At 41.7% G+C, this 22,663-nt stretch overlaps 1 protein-coding gene across 2 annotated transcripts; it reads left to right on the top strand.

Moving 5' to 3' along the window:
* The first annotated feature begins 616 nt into the window (after positions 1–616).
* On the top strand, positions 617–22,602 carry OXA1L (OXA1L mitochondrial inner membrane protein). Of its 2 annotated transcripts, XM_049611629.1 has the most exons (11): positions 617–715; positions 1,147–1,308; positions 2,028–2,241; positions 20,075–20,218; positions 20,472–20,557; positions 20,733–20,897; positions 21,068–21,172; positions 21,285–21,447; positions 21,533–21,613; positions 21,696–21,844; positions 22,506–22,602. In XM_049611629.1, exons 1-10 carry the CDS (start codon positions 653–655, stop codon positions 21,821–21,823), a joined length of 1,311 nt encoding a protein of 436 aa, XP_049467586.1. In that variant the 5' UTR covers positions 617–652; the 3' UTR covers positions 21,824–21,844; positions 22,506–22,602. The 2 variants fall into 2 exon arrangements, with proteins under 2 accessions (XP_049467586.1, XP_049467587.1); XM_049611630.1 differs by lacking the exon at positions 22,506–22,602 and having other exon boundaries at positions 21,696–22,079.
* Positions 22,603–22,663: the final 61 nt, after the last annotated feature.

Here is a 22,663-nt window from a genome sequence, read left to right as displayed (position 1 = left end):
TTCTCTCTTTCCATACCATCATCTTCAACACGTTAGTTTCTCATCTTTAGATTTGTCCCCTCATGGTCATCAGATGATCCACACGCAACCCCACTTAAGGAAGGGAAAGGTGAAAGGTAGAGTCCCCTCTTGAAGCTTTGCCTTTTTATCTGGGAGGAAAATATTTCCTTCCTATAAGTTGCCTTCCCTCCATTTTTGTCAGACGCCAGGCTATCCTCACATTTCACTTAATCTGCAATTACAATATTATCTAGCAATAAAAGTCGAACATCACTGGGCAGGAAAAATCTACGCCAAGCACAGCCAAGACTGTCTCGAAGCTATTTTTTAACTCTACAAATCAGAGGGGAATCGCGGATTTACGAGACGGAGGAAAACAGCCCAAGTCCCAAGGTTTGCAGTCACTACCAGACCGCCTCTCCCGGGGCTCTTAATTTAAATCTTTCAAAGTCCTGAAAACACTGCACGATCTTGTTAATAGGACCCTTAGCGTCTTCGTACCCACTTCAAATATGGCCGCCAGGTTTCAGTCCCCTTTACCACCTGATCGTGGCAATAGCTCTGGCTTCAAGCCCATTTCCAAAAGGGCCTCTTCCCGCGAGGCTAAAGTTCTGAGTGCGCAGGCGCGAGCGCAAGGCTTCTTCCCGGCAAAATGGCGATGGGATTGATGTGCGGACGCCGGGAGCTTCTTCGCCTGTTACGGCCACAGCGTCAGGTAAGGATGCCCCAGGGCAGAGCGCCCGAATGCTACCCTGACCCTGTGGCCCGAGCCCGAGACAGCTTGTGCCAGGGACAGCATGACCTGCCCACCAGGACCTGTCTCTCTTGACCTCGGCTCGCCTGAGGACGCGGGAGGGTTACGGCCCCGGCCGTGCGGCCTCAGCGGCCGCGTATAGTTAACTATTCACGGGTCCCGTTGTCACCCCTGCCACGGAAACCTTAGCCTCGACCTCTGTGCTCCCGGGTGGGTCTGTGGTAACTGAGAGCCAGGACTCAACAAGTTGCATGCCTTCGGGCCAGCCATCTGCGCGCGGAGAGTAGCAGTGCCCTCACCTGTGGTGGCGGGCTGCCTGCTTCGTGGCAAATGAGCATGATGAACGACATCTGCTCCGATAAGAGGGCCCCATCCTCCTTTTACCCTCTCAGTTCCACAGCGTCGCAGGGCCCTCACATTGGCCCCAGAAACCGCTGACCGCGGGGCACCTTTTCCCAGCCGGCCGGTGCTGCGAGCGCCCGCACTATGTCCTCCTCGCGGCCCCTGGCCCACGGGGCCTCAGTACCTCTGTGATCTTGTTCTCAGAAGCCCAGGTAAGAGGCGATTAGTCCCTGCGACATTAGGAGTGGGGTTTGTTGGTTGATTTGTTTCTATTTTGTTTTAACTACATGGAGAGGGAATGTGGCAAAGAGTTCTTGGCCACACTCCACACAGCTCCCCAAAATGGTAGTATCTCTGCCTGGGATAGATTTTCAAGTCAGTGGGGAAATGACTGACAGTACAGCAGGAGAGATTTAAGTGCTATACAAGGCATTGTTTGCCATAATGGTGGCAAGCCACTGATGGTTTAGATGTGATTCCAGGTGTGCGTGTGTATTAGAAAAGTTATAACTTGCAAATCAAGGACTTCATGGCTATTAATATTTCTGATGGTGAGACCAAGTAAATATTTTGGTCTTAAAAACTAAATTGTTTTAATTAAAAATTTTGATAGTTTCAGTATCTGCAAAATCAGGCCAGTGATGCTCAAATGACTGAAGTTTGGAAAACACTGATAGAAGAAATAACTTCCTAATAATAGGAAGAGAAGTCATGAAATCTTACTCTAAGTAACTTATCTTCCTGCCTGGAGGAGAAAGTAAAATGTCCTTTTTAAGCTTTGAATTCCATGTACACTGTAGACTAACCTGGGAGAATGAGAAATAGAAAGTCAATAGAACAACCTGATTTGATATTAGTTATTATTTTAGGGGACCTGTGATTTCTGTATGTCCCCCCTACTGAGTATTACACATGGCTTCCTTTTGCACAGGTTCAGGCCCCTCCTGCCATTCCTGCAACTCCCTCACCCACAGCCATAACGGAGGTGGCTTCTGGAGAGACTGCAGATGTAATCCAAACTGCTGCAGAACAGAGCTTCGCTGAACTGGGGCTGGGGTCATACACCCCAGTGGGACTAATTCAGAACTTACTGGAATTTATGCATGTTAACCTGGGCCTACCTTGGTGGGGGGCCATTGCTGCATGTAAGGGGAATACATCCTGATCAAGGGTAGAGGAAATGGGAACTTAGAAGTAGAACTTTAAAGATAGCAGTTCTATACGTGGATGGGAGGGATTACAGCTGACTCTTGAATAACCTGGGGGTTAGGGGTGCCAGCCCCACTCAACAGTTGAAAATCCATGTATAACTTTTGACTTCTCAAAACTTAACTGCTAAAAGCCAACTGTTAGAAGCCTTACTGATAACATAAACAACTAATACATATTTTGTGTGTTATATGTATTCTATATTATATTCTTACAATAAAGTAAGGTAGAGAAAATACATTTACAGTGCTATAAAAAAAAAATCCCTGTATGAGGGGGCCCATGCGGTTCAAACCCCTGTTGTTCAAAGGTCAACTGTAGTTGCAGAAGTTTAGGGGTCAGAAAAGGAGGTGATTCAGGTGAGAGAGATTCTTGATACTTAGATACACTCTACTTATCTTTCCTAACAGGTATTATAAAATCACTAGATCATCTGAGATTCAAGAAATGTAGATATTTGAATGTGAGCATGGGGTTAGATTAAGGAGACCTTGTTAACAGTGATGAAGCTGCCCTGGTTTAGGTGAATAGAAGGTCAGGCCAGGTACTTAAAACCCCCCAAAGTGGAAGATGCCCACATTGTTCCTCCTGTAGGCGAAGACTATAAATTCTGTTTTTTCCTACACCGTATGCCAGAGATCATCCTGTCTCTTGTATCTTTTTACTGCCCTATTCTGAAAATATAAACATGTTCAAACATACCATGTATTTCTTGAGGAAAAAGTCCCTTCATCCTTTGTTCTTTCTCCTTTCATAGCTGTTATTTTAAAAGACTATCCTGCATGCAGTGGACTTCTTTCCACTCTTTGACACTCAACAATCTGACTTATTAATAACACCTCATTTTAACTATCTGTGACATCAGCTAAGCCCATATTTCTTTTCATATTCAGCCTTTCTGTGTTAGACTTTCTCCCCCAGTTTATTCTATTGGAGTGTAGTTGGTACACAATATTATGTTAGTTTCAGGTGTACAACATAGTGATTCAACATTTATACCTTATGAAGTAACCACGATGTCACCATATAAAGTTGTTAACAGTGTTATTAACTATTTTCCCTGTGCTGTACATTGCATACCTATGTCTTCTTTATTTGTAACTGGAAGTTTGTACCTTTGTTTTTTATTTATTTAAGCAGTACCTGGCTCAGTCGGTATAGCATGCAGCTCTTGATCTCAGAGCTCAAACTCAACAACCCCAAGATCAAGAGTCGCATGCTCTACCAGCTGAGCCAACCTAGCACCCCTGGAAATTTGTACCATTTAATTAATTAATTTACTTATTTTGAGAGCAAGTGGGGGGTTGTGGGGGGGAACACAAGCAAGCTCCTCGCTGTCAGTGCAGAGCCTATTGTGGGGCTCAAACTCAGAAGCCATGAGATCATGACCTGAGGCAAACGCAAGATGCTTAGGGGCACCTGGGTGTCTCAGTCGGTTAATTGTCTGACTTCAGGTCATGATCTGCTGGTTCGTGGGTTTGAACCCTGCATCAGGCTTTCTGCTATCAGTGAGGAGCCCACTTTGGATCCTCAGTCCCCCTCTCTTTTGCTTGTCCCCAACTTGTGCTGTCTCTCAAAATAAATAAACTTTAAAAAAAAAAAAAAGAGTTGGACACTTAACGGACTGAGCCACCCAGGTGCCCCAAGTTTGTGCCTTTTCATCTCCTGTTCTACCCATCTCTGCCAACCCCCTCCCTTTTGACATCCAGATTGTTCTCTATATCTATGGGTCTGTTTGGTTTTCTAGATTCCACATATAAGTGAAATTATACTGTATTTGTCTTTCTCCTTCTGACTATACATAGCATAATACCCTGTAGGTCCATCCATGTCACAAATGGCAAGATCTCATTCTTTTTTATGGCTGCATAATATTCTGTGTGTGTATACACTACACCTTTTTTAGCCATTCACCTATGAATGGACAGTTGCTTCCATATCTTGGCTGTTGTAAATAATGCTGCAATGAACTTAGGGGTGTATATATATTTTTGAAGTACTGTTTTCATTTTCTTTGGATAAATCCCCAGCAGTGGGATGATTAGATCATATGGTATTTCTATTATTAGTTTTTTAAGGAACTGCCATGCTGTTTTCCACAATGGCTGTACTATTTTACATTCTCACCAGCAGTGCACGATGAGTCTCTTTTCTCCACATCCTTATCAACACTTCTTTTTTATTCTAGCCATTCTGACAGATGTTGAGGTGATAACTCATTTTGGCTCTGATTTGCATTTCCCTGATGATTAGTGATGTTTAGCATGTTTTCTTTTTTTTTATGTTTGTATATTTTATTTTTGAGAGGGGGGAGGGGCAGAGAGAGACTCCCAAGCAGGCTCTGCACTATCAGCACAGAGCCCAATACAGGGCTCAAACTTATAAACCCATGAGATCATGACCTGAGCTGAAACCAAGTCAGCCACTTAATCAACTGAGACACCTAAGCACCCCTCTGTCTCTTTTTTGTTGTTGTTTTTTTAATATTTATTTTTGAGAGGGAGAGAGAAAAAGAGCAAGCAGGGGAAGGGCAGAGAGAGAGAGGGAGACAGAATCCCAAGCGGGCTCTGCGCTGTCAGGGTAGAGCCCGACAAGGGGCTCAAACTCATGAATCTTGATTTCATGACCTGAGCCGAAATCAAGAGTCAGATGCCTAACCCGCTGAGCCACTCAGACACCCCTAGCACGTTTTCATTTGTCTGTTGGCCATCTGCATGTGTTTGTAGAAATGCCTATTCAGGGCCTCTACCCATTTTTTAATTGTGCTGTTTTTTGGATATTGAGTTGTAGAAGTTCTTTATTTTGGATATTAACCCCTTATTGATTATATCATTTGCGAATATCTTCTCCCATTCAGTAGTTTACCTTTTTGGTTTGTTGATGGTTTCATTCACTGTGCAAAAACTTTTTGTTTTGGTGTAGCTTCAGTAGTTTATTTTGCTTTTATTTCTCTTGCCTGGGAAGACATACCCAGAAAACTATTGCTAAAGCTGATATCCAAAAATTTACTGCCTATATTTTCTTCTAGGAATTTTATGGCTTCTGGTCTCACATTGAAGTCTTTAATCTAGTTCCGTTTATTTTTGTATATGGTGTAGGAAAGTGATTCCAGTTTCATTCTTTTGCATGTGGCTGTCCAATTTTAACAACACCGTTTATTAAAGAGGCTCTCTCTTCTCCATTGTATATTTTTGCCACCTTTGTCAAAGATTAATTGACCATGTAAATGTAGGTTTATTTCTCGATTCTATTGTGTTCCCATTAGTTTATGTGTCTATTTTTGTGCCAGTGCCTACTGTTTTATAACTTTGTAATAGATCTTGAAATCTGGGATTGTGATACTTTCATTTTTGTTCTTATGATTGTTTGGGGTATTTAAGGTCTTATGTGGTTCCATACAAATTTTAGAATTCTTCTAGTTCTGTGAAAAATGTAATTGGTATTTTATTTGATAGGGATTGCATTGAATCCGTAGATTGCTTTGGGTGTATGGACATTTTAGCAGTTTTCTTCCAATCCATGAGCATGGTGTATCTTTTCAGTTATTTGTGTTGTCTTCAGTTTCTTTCATCAGTCTTCTACAGTTTTCACACAGGTCTTTCACTTGCTTAGTTAAATTTATCCCTAGATATTTTATTCTTTTTGGTGCAGTTGTAAATGGAGTTGTTTCTTAATTTCTCTTTCTACTTCATAATTAGTCTGTAGAAATGCAAGACATTTTTGTATGTTAATTTTGTATCTTGCAGCTTTATTTTCATTTATTATTTATTTTCATATATTACTTGTAATCACTTTTTTTAGTGGAGTTCTAAGGTTTTTCTATGTATGTCATTTGAAAATAGTGACAGTTTTACTTCTTCCTTACTGATTTAGATGCCTTTTATTTCTTTTTCTTATCTGATTGCTGTGGCTAGAACGTCCAGTGCTGTGTTGAATACAAGTGGCAAGAGGGGACATACTTGGCATGTTCCTGATCTTAAAGCAAAAGTTCTTGGGGTGCCTGGGTGGCTCAGTTGGGGAAATATCTGACTCTTGATTTCGGCTCAGGTCATAATCTCACATCTTGTGAGTTTGAGCCCTGCGTTGACAGCACAGAGCCTGCTTGGGATGCTCTGTCTCCCTCTCCTGCCCCTCCCCTACTCACTGGCTGTCTTTCATAAATGAGTAAATAAACTTTTTTTTTTAATGTATTCTTGAATGCGATTCGGTAATATTTTGTTGACGTTTTTTTGCATCTGTGTTCATCACAGATATCGGCCAGGTAGTTTTCTTTTTTTGTAGTGTCTTTGGTTTTGGTATCAGGGTAATACTGGCCTTATAGAATGAGTTTGGAATGCTTCCCTTCGTCTTCAGTTTTTTGAATAGTTTAAGAAGGATAGGTTAAGAAGGATAAGATTAGCTCTTCTTTAAATGTTTGGTAAAATTCACCTATGAAGCTCTCTGGTCTTGGACTTTTGTTTTTTGGGAGCTTGATTGCCAATTTCATTACTAGTAATCAGTCTGTTCACATTTTCTATTTCTTCCTGATTCAGTATTGGAAGATTGTATGTTTCTAGGAATTTATTTCTTCCAGGTTGTCCCATATAATGTTGGCATGTAATTATTTATAGTAATGTCTTACAATCCTTTGTGTTTCTGTGGTATTATTCTCTTTCTTTTTTTTTTTATTTTTTTATTTTTTTTAATTTACATCCAAATTAGTATATAGTGCAACAATGATTTCAGGAGTAGATTCCTTAATGCCCCTTACCCATTTAGCCCATTCCCCTACCTCAACCCCTTCAGTAGCCCCCTGTTTGTTCTTCATATTAAAGAGTCTTTTATGTTTTGTCCCCCTCCCTGTTTTTATATATTATTTTTGCTTCCCTTCCCTTATATTCATCTGTTTTGTCTCTTAAAGTCCTCATATGAATGGAGTCATATATTTGTCTTTCTCTAATTTCACTTAGCATGATACCCTCTAGTTCCATCCACGTAGTTGCAAATGGCAAGATTTCATTCTTTTTCATTGCCAAGTAATACTCCATTGTGTGTGTGTGTGTATAGTATTATTCTCTTTCATTTCTGATTTTATTTATTTAGATCCTCTTTGTGATGAGTCCGGCTAAAGGTTTATTAATTTGGTTTATCTTTTCAAGGAACCAATTCTTGATTTCACTGATCTTTTTTTTTTTAATTTTTTTTTTTAATGTTTTATTTATATTTGAGAAAGAAACAGCATGAGTGGGGAAGGGGCAGAGAGAGACGGAGACAGAATCTGAAGCAGACTTCAGGCTCTGAGCTGTCAGCACAGAGCCCGATGTGGGGCTTGAACTCATGAACCACGAGATCATGACCTGAGCCGAAGTCAGACGCTTAACCGACTGAGCCACCCAGGCGCCCCTCACTGATCTTTTCTATCATTTTTATTCAGTCTCCATTTCATTTATTTCTGCTCTGATCTTTATTATTTCCTTCCTTCTACTAATTTTGGTCTCTTTTTTTCTGGTTCACTTAGGTGTAAGGTTAGATCATATGAAATTTTTCTTTTTTCTTGTATCACTGTAAGTTTCCCTCTTAGAACTACTTTTGCTTCTAAAGATATTTGTTCCAAAGATTTTGAACCATTATGTTTTCATTTTCACTAATCTCAAGGTATTTTTCATATCCTCTTTGATTTCATTGGTTGTTCAGTAGCATGTTTTAGCCCCCACGTGTTTGTGGGGGTTTTGGGGTTTAGTTTCATACTCTTGTGGTCAGAAAAGATGATCTCAATATTCTTAAAGTTCTTCACACAGAGGGTGTCCCAGCAGGACAGCTGAAGCTAAAGTGGATTTAGGCTGGGGGAGGGAGGGTGTCTTGGGGAGTTCCACACAGGGAGCACCCTGGCAGGATGGGTGGAGGCAAAGCAAGCATGTGCTGGGAGGTCCCAGAGCACTCTGCACCAGGGATGCCCTAGGAAGTCCTCTGGAGCTGAAGTGTTGCAGGTCTGGGATGTTTCAGGCTACTTTGTGCCTATGGCACCTTGGCCAGACAACTGGAAGTATAGTAAGCACTAACTAGCATGTGCCACACAAGGGCTGCTTTGGTGGGATGGCTTGGACTGTTATGGGCTAAGATCCTGGGGCTCACTGAAGAGGTAGGCTGGCTAGGGTACTCGGACCTGGCTCCTGTCCATGCGATCAAGGTGGAAGGGGAACATAAATTGTGGCACTCGCAAGCCCCACTGACCTGAAGAGAGTTCCAGCAGCTGCCCTGTCATTTGGCGGAGTTCTACAACTGGAACCTTTTTAAACCGCAGCTTTTATTTTTCCTGTAACCTAGTTTATCCAGGGTTGGTATGGGTTAGTGTCCTTGGGCTCGTGCGGCAGCAGGCCAGCTATGGCACCTAGACCCTGCCTCCCATCAGTGCTATCAAGGTGGAAGGACAATGTAAACTCTGACATTCTCCAGCCCCTCAGTGCTAGAGAGAGTTCCAGCAGCTCTCCACTGTTTGGCAGGGTTCTAAAGCCAGTTGCTTTGTAATTTAGTTGCTGATTGATGAATCCATTGTAATTTACCCCCCGCGTAGGGCTCAAACTCACCACCCTGAGATCAAGAGTCTCATGCTCTACTGACTGAGCCAGCCAGTTGCTCTTTCATACTGCTGCTTTTTTTGTGTGCCCAGGGTAGAAGAAACTGCTCGTGATCCCTCAATGCAGTCCCTCCCCACTGCGGTTCACAGTGCTGGGGCGTGGAGGTTCCCTTCATTAGTGTGTGTCCATCTCTCTTGCCTTTCTCTATGTGATCTATCTTCCATTGTGCAGAAGGTGTTCAGTCAGCCCTCAGTTCTTCAGGAGGAATTGCTTTGTAAATAGGTGTAGATTCGGTGTGTCCATGTAGGAGGTGACCGCCTTAGACAGGAAGCCCAGTACATTGCCACCTTAGACAGGAAGCCCGGTAGTATGGACATTTTAACAGTATTAATTCAGTCCATAAACACAGTATATCTTTCCATTATTTGTATTGCCTTCAGTTTCTATAATCAGTGTCTTATAGTTTTCAGAGTACAAGTGTTTCACCTCCTTGGTTAAATTTGTTCCTCAGTATTAATTTTGTATCCTGCAGATTTACTGAATTCATTTATTCCGATCATTTTTGGATAAAGTCTTTAGGGTTTTCTGTATATAGTAATGTGTCATCTGCAAATACTAATGGTTTTACTTCTTTTCCAGTTTGGATGGCTTTTATTTCTTTTTCTCATCTATTGCTGTGGTAGGACTTCCAGTACAGGTATAACTTACTTTATTGCACTTTGTGGATAATGCATTTTTTACATATTGAAGGTTTGTGGCAACCCTGCATCTTGCAAGTCTTATCACTGCCATTTTTACAACAGCATTTGCTCATTTCCTGTCTCTGTGTCACATTTTGGTAATTCTCACAATACTTAAAACTTTTTTATTATATTTGTTACAGTGTTTTGTGATGTTACCATTGTAATTGTTTTTTTTTTTAATTGTTTTTTTTTTTAACTTTTATTTATTTTTGAGACAGACAGAGACAGAGCATGAACAGGGGAGGGGCAGAGAGAGAGGGAGACACAGAATCGGAAGCAGGCTCCAGGCTCTGAGCCATCAGCCCAGAGCCCGACGCAGGGCTCAAACTCACGGATCGCGAGATCGTGACCTGAGCTGAAGTCGGACGCTTAACCGACTGAGCCACGCAGGCGCCCTACCATTGTAATTGTTTTGGAGTGTCACAAACTGTACCCATATATGACAGAGAATGTAATCAATAAATGTGTGTGTTCTGACTATTCTACCAACCAGCCATTCCCCCATCTCTCTCCCTTTCTTCAGGCCTTCCCAGGACACAACAATATTGAAATTAGGCCTGAAATTAGGGTTAATAACCCTACCGTGACCTCTCATTGTTCAAGTGAAAGGAATAGTCACATGTCTCACCATAAAAGCTAGAAATGATTAAATTTAGTGAGGAAGGCAAAAGTCATCACACTAACCAACAGATTCTCAACATGGATGAGAAGCTTTATATTGGAAAAAGATGTCATCTAGGACTTTCACAGCTAGAGGGAAGTCAATGTCTATCTTCAAAGGACAGGCAGACTCTTGTTAGGAGCTAATACAACTGATGGCTTTAAGTTGAGTTGTCCTTGTTAGTATAGTGGTGAGTATCCCCACCTGTCATGTAGGAGACCTGGTTCAATTTCCCAACCGGGAGGCAAGATGCCCTTTGGTGGCTGGGTGGCTCAGTCGGTTAGGCTTCCGACTTGGGCTCAGGTGATGATCTCATTGTTTGAGCCCTGCGTCAGCTCTGTGCCGACAGCTTGGAGGCTGGAGCCTGCTTCAGATTCTGTGTCCTCCCTCTCTCTCTGCCCCTCCCCAACTCACACTCTTTTCTCTTTTTTTTTTTTTTTCATTATGTATATTTTTTAATCTTTTATCTATTTTTGAGAGAGAGTCCAAGCTGGGGAGGAGCAGAGACAGAGACACAGAATCCGAAGCAGGCTCCAAGCTCTGAGCTGTCGGCACAGAGCCTGACACATGGCTGGAACTCACAGACCATGAGATCATGACCTGAGCCCAAGTCGGATGCTTAACCGACTGAGCCACCCAGGCGCCCCTCTCTCTTTTTCAAAAATAAACATTTAAAAAATTGTTTTAATCTTTTTAAGTTGAAGCCAGTGCTCATTTCCCATTTTGAAAATTGCAAGGCCCTGAAGAATTATGCTAAATCTACCCTGCCTGTGCTCTATAAATAGAACAACAAAGCCTGGGTGACAGCACATCAGTTTACAACATGGACTGAATATTTTAAGCCTACCATTGAGACCTAGTCCTTAGGAAAAAAAGATTCGTTTCAAAATATTGCTCATTGACAATGGACTTGGTCACCTAAGAGCTCTGATGGAGGTATACAAGACTGATGTTATCATGCCTGCTAATGCAACGTCCATTCTGCAGCCCATGGATTAAGGAATAATTTTAAGTCATAATTTTTAAGAAATACATTTTGTAAATCTAGAGCTGCCATAGATTGTGGTTCCTCTGATAGATCTGGGCAAAGTAAATTGATAACCTTTTAGAAAGGATTCACCATCCTAGGTGCCATAAAAAACATTCACGATTCATGAGAAAAGGTCAAAATACCAACATTAATAAGAGTATGATATAAGTTCCAATTCCAGTCCTCATGGATGACTTTGAGGGGGTCAAGACTTCAATGGAGGGAGTAACTGCAGATAAGATAGAAATAGCGAGAAAACTAAAAGGGAGCCTCAAGATGTGACTGAATTGCTGCAGTCGCATGATAAAACTTGAATAGATAAGGAGTTGCTTCTTATGAAGAGCAAAGAAAGTGGTTTTTTGAGGTGGATTTATTCCTGGTGCAGATACTATGAAGACTGTTAAATGATAAAGGATTTGGAATATTATACAGACTTAGGTGATAAAGCAGTAGCAGGGATTGACTCCAATTTTGAAAGTTCTAATGTGGATAAAATGCTATCAAACAGCATTGCATTCTACAGAGAAATTCATAAAAGGAAGAGTCAATTGGTGCAGCAGACCTCACTGCCATCTTTTTTAAGAAATTGCCACAGCCACCTCCAGCTTTCAGCAACCACCTGGTCAGCAGCCATCCATCAGTATCAAGGCAAGACCCTCCAGGAGCCAAAAGATAACTTGCTGAAAGCTCAGATGATAGCATTTTTTAGCAATAAAGTACCTTTTTTTTTTTTTTTTAATGTTTATGTATTTTTAAGAGCAAGAGAGTGCAAGTGGGAGAGGGGCAGAGAGAAGTGGGGGAAAGAGGATCCAAAGTGGGCTCTGCACTGACAGCAGTGAGCCCGACATGGGGCTCAAACTCACAAACCATGAGCTCATGACCTGAACTGAAGTTGGATGCTTAACCAACTAAGCCACTCAGGTGCCCCAATAAAGTAATTTTAAGGTATGTATATTATTTTTTTAGACATAATACTATTGCACTTAATAAACTACAGCATAGTATAAACATAACTTTTATATGCACTGAGAAACGAGTAAATGCATTTGACTCTCTTTATTGTGATAACCACTTTACTGGTAGTCTAGAACCAAAACTGCAACATCTCCAAGGTGTACCTCATATTGTTAAAAGCAATGAGAATGGGCATCCTTGTCTTGTTTCTGATCTTAGAGGAAAAGCTTTCAGCTTTTCACTATTCAGTATGTTAGCTGAGGATTTGTCATAGATGACCTTTATCATGTTGAGGTATATTCCCTCTATACCTACTTTTTTGAGACTTTTTTAAAACATTTAAAAAAATTTTTTTTAATGTTTGTTTTTGAGACAGCATGAGTGGAAGAGGGGTAGAAAGAGAGAGAGGGAGATAGAATCTGAAGCAGGCACCAGGCTCTGAGCTGTTAGCACAGAGCCTGACGTAAGGCTCAAACTCATGAGCCATGAGATCATGACCTGAGCCAAACAAAGTCGGATGCTTAACCAACTGAGCAACCCAGGTGCCCCAAGAGTTTTTAATCATAAATGGATTTTGAAATTATCATCAAATGCCTATTCTGTATCTTTTGAGATGATTTTTATTCTTTTTGTTAATGTGTGTCAACATCGATGGGTTTGCATATATTTAACCATCCTTGCATTCCTGGAATAAATCTCACTTGATCATAGTGTGTGATCCTTTTAATGTATTGTTGCATTTGGTTTGCTAATATTTTGTTGAGGATTTTTACATGTATGTTCATCGGGGATATTGACCTGCAGTTTTCTTTTTTTTGTGATATCTTTGGTGTCAGGGTAATACTGGCCTTATAGAATGAGTTTGAAAGCTTTTCTTCCGCTTCAGTTTTTTGGAATAGTTTGAGAAAGATCGGTATAAACTCTTCTTTAATGTTTGGTAGAATTCACCTGTGAAGCTGTCTGATCTGGGGACTTTTGTTTGTTGGTAATTTGATTCACAATTCAATTTCATGACTAGTAATCAGTCTGTCCAGAGTTTCTATTTCTTCTTGATTTAGTCTCAGAAGATTGTATGTTTCTTCTGGGTTGTCCCATTTGTTGGCATATATTTTTTATAGTAGCGTCTTATAATCCTTTGTGTTTCTGTGGTATGGGTTGTTCTGTTTCATTTGGGCCCTCTTTTTTTTTTTCCTTGATGAGTCTGGCTAAAGTTTATCAATTTTGTTTTATCTTTTTTTTTCTTTTTTTAATGTGTATTTATTTTTAAGAGAGAGTGAGAGTGAGTGCAAGTGAGGGAGGGGCAGAGAGGGAGACACAAAATCTGAATCAGGCTCCAGGCTCAGCTGTCAGCACAGAGACTGGAGTGGGGCTCGAACTCACAAATCACGAGATCATGACCTGAGCCAAAGTTGGGCGTTTAACCAACTGAGCCACCCAGGCGCCCCAATTTTGTTTCTCTTTTTAAAAGACCACCTCTTGGGGCACCTGGGTGGCTCAATCGGTTGAGCATCTGACGTCAGCTCAGGTCATGATGCGCGGTTTGTGAGTTCTAGCCCTGCATCGGGCTCTGTGCTGATAGCTCAGAGCCTGGAGCCTGCTTTGGATCCTGTGTCCCCCTCTCTCTCTGCCCTCCCCCGCTCATGCTTTGTCTCTCAAAAATAAAAATAAAATATTAAAAAAAAAAAAAAAGACCATCCCTTAGATTTGTTGATCTTCTGTATTGCTTTTTTAATCTGTTTCATTTGTTTCTGCTGTAATCTTTATTATTTCCTTCCCTCTACTAATTCTGGGCTTTGTTCTTTTTTTTTTTTTTTAATGTTTATTTATTTTTGAGAGGTAAAGACACAGAGCATGAGCAGGAGAGGGACAGAGAGAGATGGGAAACACAGAATCCAAAACAGGCTCCAGGCTCTGAGCTGTCAGCACAGAGCCCCACACGGGGCTTGAACTCACAAACCGCAAGACCATGGCCTGAGCTGAAGTCAGACACTTAACCAATTGAGCTACGCAGGCGCCCATGAGCTTTGTTCTTTTTCTAGTTCATTTAGCTGTAAGGTTAGATTGTTTTAGATTTTTCTTGTTTCTTAAGGTAAGTCTTTACCATCTAAGCTGCCCTTTTTCAACTGCTTTTGCTGCATCTTATAGATTTTGGACTATTGTGTTTCCATCTTCATTTATCTCAAGGTCCTCCTTGACCCACTGGTTGTTTAGTAGCATGTAGTTTAGCCTCCACATGTTTGGCTTTTCCATTTTTCCTCTTGTAATTGATTTTTAGTGTCATACAATTGTTGTTAGAAAAGATGCTTGATATGATTTTAGTTTTCAGTTCATTAAGACTTGGTTTGTGGCCTAACATATATCCTGGAGGATGTCCCATGTGCAGTTGAAAAGAATGTGTGTTCTGCTGTCTGGGGGCTGTTTTGTTGTTTTAATATTTTTTTAAGGTTTATTATTTATTTTTAGTAATCTCTACACCCAACATGAGGTTCAAACTCAAGATCAAGAGTTAATGCTCTTTTTTTTTTACCATTCTTTCTTTTTTTTTTTTTCTTAATTTTTATTTATTTTTTTAATTTACACCCAAGTTAGTTAGCATATAGTGCAACAGTGATTTCAGGCGTAGATTCCATAATGCCCCTTACCCATTTAGCCCATCCGCCCTCCCATAACCCCTCCAGTAACCCTGTCTGTTCTCCATGTTTAAGAGTCTCATGTTTTTGTCCCCCCCCCATTTTTATATTATTTTTGTTTCCTTTCCCTTATGTTCATCTGTTTTGTATCTTAAAGTCCTCATGAGTGAAGTCATATATTTGTCTTTCTCTGACTAATTTCGCTTAGCATAATACCCTCTCGTTCCATCCACGTAGTTGCAAATGGCAAGATTTCACTCTTTTTGATTGCCAAGTAATACTCCATTGTGTGTGTATATGTGTGTGTGTGTGCGCGCACGCACGCGCACACACACACACAACCACATCTTCTTTATCCAGTCCTCCATCAATGGACATTTGCACCCTTTCCATACCTTGGCTATTGTTGATAGTGCTGCTATAAACATTGGGATGCATGTGCCCCTTCGAAACAACACACCTGTATCCCTTGGATAAATACCTAGTAGTGCAATTGCTGGGTCGTAGGGTAGTTCTATTTTTAATTTTTTGTGGAACCTCCATACTGTTTTCCAGAGTGGCTGCACCAGCTTGCATTCCCAAGGACTCACATGCTTTTCTGATTGAGCCAGCCAGGTACCCCTGTATTCTGCTGTTTGGGAATGGAATGCTTTGTATATATCTATTAAGTCTCTGGTCTTATGTGTTGTTTAAAGCAACTGTTTCCGGGGCCTGTGGGTGGCTCAGTGGGTTAAGCGGCCGACTTCAGCTCAGGTCATGATCTCATGGTCCGTGAGTTCGAGCCCCACGTCGGGCTCTGTGCTGACAGCTCAGAGCCTGGAGCCTGTTTCAGATTCTGTGTGTCCCTCTCTCTGACCCTCCCCCATTCATGCTCTGTCTCTCTCTGTCTCAAAAATAAATAAATGTTAAAAAAAAATTTTTTTTTAAAAAAGCAACTGTTTCCTTATGGATTTTCTGTCTGGACAGTCTATCCATTGATGTAAAAGGGATGTTAAAGTCCCCTACCTTTATTGTATAAGTGTCAATTTCTTCCTTTTTGTCTGTTAACATTTCCGTTACATATTTAGCTGCCCCTGTGTTGGGTGCATAAATATTTACAAGTGTTATATTCTCTTTGGATTGATCCTTTTATCATTATGTAATGCCCTTTTTTGTCACTTGGTTTTGTCTGATACAAGTATTGCTACCCCAATTTTCTTTTCATTTCCATGGAATATCTTTTTCCATCACTTTCAGTCTGTCTTCTTAGGAATCACATGTGAGTCTCTTACAGGCAGCATATAGACGAGTCTTTTTTTTTTTTAATCCATTCAGCCACCTGTGTCTTGATTGGAACATGTAGTTCATTTACCCTCAAGGTAATTACTGAAAGATACACTTTTTATCATTTTTTTAAGTAATCTCTACACCCAATGTGGGGCTCAAATTCACAGCCCCCTAAAAATCAGGAGTCACGTGCTCTACCAGCTGAGCCTGCCAGGTGCCCTTACTTCTTACCATTTTTTTGATTTCTGCTTGTTTTTATAGTTCTTCTCTGTTCCTGTCTTTCTCTTCCCTTGTAATTTGGTGACTTTCCTTAGTGTCATGTTTGTATACCTTTCTCTTTATTTTTGTGTGTATATTATAGGTATTTGCTGTGTGGTTACCATGAGGTTCATATGTAACATTGTATGTATATAACAGTCTATTTTAAGTTGATGATTGCTTTAAGTTCAAGTGCATTCTAAAAGCACTACATTTTTAGTCCCCCTTCTCACATTTTGTAGGTTTTGGTTTTTGTGTTTGGGTTTTTTGGAGTTTATTTTGTTGTCTGTTTTGTTTTGTTTTGTTTTGAAGCTTTAAAAGCTTTTATTCAGAAAGCCTATGAAATAATTATATGATACTTTGAATGGGTAGGTGGTACAAAAAATGACTTGAAAATTCCTACATTGTTTTTGACATATCTTAGAATTTAATATTTTGTGTATCTCTTGACTAATTATTGTAGGTCTAGGTGATTTTATTACTTTTGTCTTTTAACCTTCATACTAAAGTATGTAGTCAGTTATCTGCTCCCTTTATTATATGTTTACCTTTGCCAGTGAGATTTTTTTTCATAATTTTCTTATTTCTAATTATAGCCTTTTCTGTTTTGAGAATTCTGTTTAATATTTCTTATAAGGCTGGTTGGTGTTGATGAATTCTTTAGCTTTTGCTTCTCTGGGAAACTCCTTATCTCTCCCTCAATCTGAATGATAAATTTGCTGGGTAGGCTATTCTCGGTTGTAAGTTTTTCCTTTTGGCACTATGAATATATTGTGCTCCTTCTGGCTTGTAAAGTTTTTGCTGAAAAATCAACTAATAGTCTTATGGGGGCTCTTTTATATGTAGTTGTTTTCCTCTTGTTGCTTTTAAGATTCTTTAACTGTTGGAATTTTTATTAATTAGTCTTAGTGTGCATCTTTTTGGGTTCATCTTTTTTTGGGATTATCTCTGCTTTCTGGAGTTGGATGTCTGTTTCCTTTAACAGGTTAGGGAATTTTTCACCCATTATCTCTTCAAATACGTTTTCTGTCCCTTTCTCTCTTTCTTCTGAGATCCCTATGATGCCAATGGTAGTACAGTTGATATCCCTGAGGTTCCTTCAATCATCCTCAGTATTTTTCTTTTTTCTTTTTGCTGTTCCCATTGGGTGATCTCCACTATCTTCTAGATACCCGATTCATTCTTCTGCATCACCTAATCTGCTATTGATTCTCTCTAATGTACTTTTTATTTTAGTTATTGTATTCAGCTCTCATTGGCCCCTATTTTATAGTTTCTGTTGAAATTCTGTTCATCAATTCTTCTTTGGAGTTCAGTGAGTATGTTTATGACTTAGACCTTTGTATCTGGTAGATTGCTTATCTCTTCTTTGTTTAGTTCTTTTTCTGAGGTTTTGTCTTGTTCTTTTGTTTAGAACATACTTTTCTGGCTTTTCGTTTTGCCTAAACTCTCTGTGTTTATATTAGTTAGATCACTTCTGTCTCCTGGTTGTGAAGGAATGAGTTTTTGCAGAAGGTGTCCTATGAGGTCCAGTAGTGCAAACTCCCCGGTCACCTGAGCCAGGTGCCCTAGAGGTTCCTTGTGTGAGCGGTGTGTACCCTCCTCCTGTGGCTGGGTCTCTGTTGGTGTAGACTCAATGGTTTGCAGAGCTGTCCCCTGACACAGCTGTCTACAAGGCTCAGCCACAGCTTCTTCAGGTGTGCTGGTAAGTAGAGCTGCCCCCCATCCTGTCTGAGAGGCCCAGCTACTACTACTGTTGGGTGGGCTGGTGTGAGGGTTTGGCCCCAACATAGCTGGCTACCAAGCCCAGCTGTTGCAGGTGCTCTAGTAGGCAGGGCAGGGGCCTCTTGGTGGGGGTGGCTCTGGTGCAGACTGAGGCCACCTGCTGGGTGGGAGGGGGAGGGCAGGGAGCCACTTAAGAGGGGCTCCTGGCCAGTGCATGAGTTGGGCTGAGCAAGCTGGTGCTAGCACAGTAGATGGAGAATGTCAGAAATGGTGCCCACCAGCTCTTCCATCCCCAGAGAATGTTCCAACAGATCCCTGCCCTGCCAGCACATGCCCTAAAATTAGTCTGTGGATCTCTTCCATGTGTAGCCCATTTTTCTAACTGCTGCCTCTGCACTGAACCTTCAGCAAGTGAGATTGTGCTGTACCCTTTAAAAGCAGAGTCTGGGGGCGCCTGGGTGGCTGAGTCAGTTAAGCGACCAACTTCAGCTCAGGTCATGATCTCACAGTCCGTGGGTTCGAGCCCCGCATCAGGCTCTGTGCTGACAGCTCAGAGCCTGGAGTCTGCTTTGGATTCTGTGTCTCCCTCTCTCTCTGCCCCTCCCCTGCTCACACTCGTCTCTGTCTCAAAAATAAATAAACATTAAGGAAAAAAATTTTTGTTAAATAAAAAATAAAAGCAGAGTCTGTTTCCTATTGCACTCCAGCTCTCCCAGACATAAGCCTTGCTGGTTATCAAAACCAGATGTTGTACGGGGCTTGTCTTTCCAGTGCAGGTCCCCCAGTCCTGGGAACCTAATATGGGGCTTGGACCCCTCGTTTCACAGGGAGAGCCTTTATGGTTATGAAGTCCCTCCCACTCATGGTTCCGGACTAGACCATGTCTCTGCCTCCTATCCAGCTCAGAATGGCTTTTTCTTTATATCCTTAGTTGTATAAGATCTGTTCTACTACTCTGAAGTTCTTTCTCAGAGACAGTTATATATAGTTACAGATTTTGGTATATCCTTGAGAGAATGTAAGCTCACGATCTTTCCTCCTCCATTTTGACCTCTTGGGACCAAGGTCCTGTATTAGACACTTTAGACCTTGAAATCTATCCCATGGCTTTTGTGATCATCTTTCCTGATTTTCTTCCAGTCTTTCTGACCACGTCTTTCCATTTCCATTGCCCTTGCCCGGTTCTCGGTCTCCTCCTTCAGGGCTAGTATTCTCGGTTTCATCCTTAGCTTCCCTTCTCTTTCCACTCCACATCAGCCATCATAATGTTGATAAAGCCTAAGCCCATATCCCCCCAACTACCACTACCCTCTTTTTTCAGCCCAGACCCTCTTGCTTGTCTACAGATAAAGTATTTGTTGGAATTATCAAGAAATAGGAAATACAAGAAAAGAAATAGGAGCTAAAGCAGTAGGCCACCAAATTACTTCCTACCTTAGGGATTTCTACGCTAGTGGTTTTCAAACTTTATTCCTGGGAGCCCCAGAGTTCTATAATGGTGCCTCTGAGGAAAGCAAAAGCCAGAGCTTGAACGGTTCTGTAGCCAGACTACCCCCTCATCCAGAGTAGCTCAATTTTATCTGTTACTTATATTGGGGCTACACCTAAGAGTTGGGGGTGGGGGGGTTCCATTGATAATAGAAGAGTTTGGAAACCACTGATCTAGAGAAGTATCTTCTGTCACCTTCCTTTTTTTCAAGGAAATAAACAGTATTCCTGGCCATTTGCTTACAGAAGTTAATGCTAGACATTGTGATATCAAAGCAGAAGACTAAGCCTTGAAGGAACTAAGTCACCCCTGCCCTTTGTTTTGGGCTCCTCCAGCAAGAGTCGCAGTGTTGAAAAGACTGGAATAAGAAAGAGTCTTTCAGTGAGGACCTAAAGACCTTCAGCCTTCTAGCTGCAGAACTGCTTTAATTTCACTTCAGTCCTAGTGTATGTTTTCCAGGTACAGTCCTTGCCCGATGCCTGGTGTTTCCTCTCATCGTGAAGGGCCAACGAGAAGCAGCCAAGATCCACAACCACTTGCCAGAGATCCAGAAGTTTTCCACTCGAATCAGAGAGGCCAAGTTGGCAGGAGACCATGCTGAGTGTGAGTCAACTGCAGAATGCACGTTAGGAGCGGACCACATTTGCACTTTGCTGACATTCTGCTGAGGGAAGGGAATGACCAAAACCGGGAGTTACTAGAGGTGGGCAAGTTGTAAAGATGTACCTGATCCTTGGGCCTAATGTTTGCAGTGACTAGCAAGGGTCAGGTAGAAATTTCATGGGCCAGATAGTAAGGATGGTGACCTCCACTGATGCAACTGTTAGCCCAACCATTAATTTCCCCTTATTCACAGTTTACAAGGCCTCCTCGGAAATGACATTTTACCAGAAAAAGCATGATATTAAACTCTTTAGACCTCTTATTCTACCTCTGACTCAGGTAAGCAAAAACATTTTCCTTCTGATTTTATCCCATACCAGTCAGATAGCCTCCTCTGTGTTTCCCATGCCTTAGACCCCGAAAAAGCAGTGGTGGTGATACAGTTTTCAGTAATGGAGTAATGAGAATGTCTCCTTTGCTAAAGGGTCCTGACGCTGTTTATCCTTTGTACTAGGCCCCAATCTTCATCTCCTTCTTCATTGCCTTGAGAGAAATGGCCAACCTTCCTGTGCCCAGCCTGCAGACAGGCGGCCTCCTATGGTTCCAGGATCTCACACTGTCTGACCCCACCTACATATTACCACTGGTAGTAACTGCTACAATGTGGGGTGTCCTTGAGGTAAGCCCAGGCTGGCCAAGTGCCAGGTCTGCAAAGTGGGGAGTAGGGGTAAAGTAGTTATGCAGAATGGTCATTCTTTGCCCCTTGGAGAAGTAGAATTGATGGGTTGAAATCTGTGCCAGATTCTTTAAAATTGATGTGCATTTGCTCCTTTTTTATTTTTTTGGCAGTTAGGCGCTGAGACTGGTGTACAAAGTTCTGATCTTCAGTGGATGAGAAATATAATCAGAGTGATGCCCCTAGCAGTCTTGCCCATAACTATCCATTTCCCCACGGTAGGTAATGGCTTAGGAACTGGCTCCAAGCCCTTCCACCTAGCCTTGCCATCTCCCATCGAGCTAGTAACAGATGACAGTTTCTGAGTATTGTCTCTTTCTTTTCATCCAGGCTGTGTTCATGTATTGGCTCTCCTCCAATGTGTTTTCCCTGGGCCAGGTGTCTTGCCTCCGGATTCCAGCCGTACGGACTATACTTAAAATCCCCCAGCGTGTGGTGCATGACTCTGACAAATTACTTCCACAGGAAGGCTTCTTAAAAAGCTTCAAAAAAGGTAAGGGTGTGCCCTCAGTATAACAGGATTGGGGGAAAGTAGTCAAAAAATGGGTAGAGGCCCAACTGCCTTCCTCTTTACACAGGGTGGAAGAACGCTGAACTGGCTCATCAGCTACAAGAGCGCGAACGACGCATGCAGAATCACTTAGAGCTAGCAGCCAGGGGTAAATAACCCTTTCAGGCTAAATTCGGTGATTTGTTTCTTCCTTTCCTTTGTTCATTGAGATTTGTTTTCTTTTGCCCTAGGTCCCTTACGACAGACCTTTACCCACAACCCTCTGCTACAGCCTGGAAAGAACCAGCCTCCCAGCACCCCGAGTAGCAGCAGCGCCAACCCAAAGTCAAAGCAGCCCTGGCGTGACACACTCAGCTGAATTCCATCTCTGCTTACACTGGTAGGAACTCTCTCTTCAAAGACTCGTCCTCAGAACAAGATTTGACGCTGAGTCATTGCCCCAGGCCTTAGAAACTCTGAGGTGGTGTACAGATCTTCATTGTAAAAGTGGATTCCACTACAGACTCTTACCCCTAAGTGTAAAAGAGCCGAGTGATCTTGCCATCCACAGAATTAGTAAACCTCTGTACTCCATGCTGCTTTCTGACACTTATTAAACAGGGAAATGAACTGAAGGATAGATTGATTGGTAATTGCCCCTGCCCATGCTCTTAGGAAGTGCCTCAGTGTTGTCAACTGGCATTATGATCTTAAATTCCTACCTCATTCATGGATTTTTCCATCCATTTATTTATCTTGGATCCTATAAAATATTCAAGTAGATGTGCTCAATTTCTTAGTGACCAGTACAAAGGACAAGAGTTGATATCTAACAACTTAAAATTTTGCTAGAGCAACTTAGGTGTGCTCTCTTGCATAGAGACTGGTTTCATCAGCCTCCAACAGCTGACTTGAGAGATAAGCAGAAGACTGGGACAGTTCTCATTAGGCTAGGAGGAACACTAAAAGCAGACACCTATCTAAAATGAAGCCACTCAAAGTTTAGAACATAACGTTTATTGTCTAGCACCTGTGACAGTTTCATGTCTCTCTCTCTAAAGGAGACAGGAGGTTTGGAGCATTATTGGCCCTTTTAAAGGAAAGGAGTGGGTAGGCACACCCAGAAGTGAGTGAACATCTTGACACACGGGAATATGCTACTAGTACAACCAAGCCCACACCTGACATGCTCCCCACCACAGTCTGCTATATTGTCTTT

This window comes from Panthera uncia (assembly GCF_023721935.1).
Source record: "Panthera uncia isolate 11264 chromosome B3 unlocalized genomic scaffold, Puncia_PCG_1.0 HiC_scaffold_1, whole genome shotgun sequence".
Lineage (NCBI taxonomy): Eukaryota > Metazoa > Chordata > Mammalia > Carnivora > Felidae > Panthera > Panthera uncia.
This window is presented reverse-complemented; position numbering and strand designations above follow the sequence as displayed.

Excerpts from the sequence above, each read along its gene's own strand:
- OXA1L (XM_049611629.1), top strand. The coding sequence starts at position 653 with ATGGCGATGGGATTGATGTGCGGACGCCGGGAGCTTCTTCGCCTGTTA. Across the intron at positions 20,219-20,471 it reads GGCAGGAGACCATGCTGAGT|TTTACAAGGCCTCCTCGGAA; the intron begins GTGAGTCAACTG and ends CCTTATTCACAG. Across the intron at positions 21,173-21,284 it reads TAACTATCCATTTCCCCACG|GCTGTGTTCATGTATTGGCT; the intron begins GTAGGTAATGGC and ends CTTTTCATCCAG.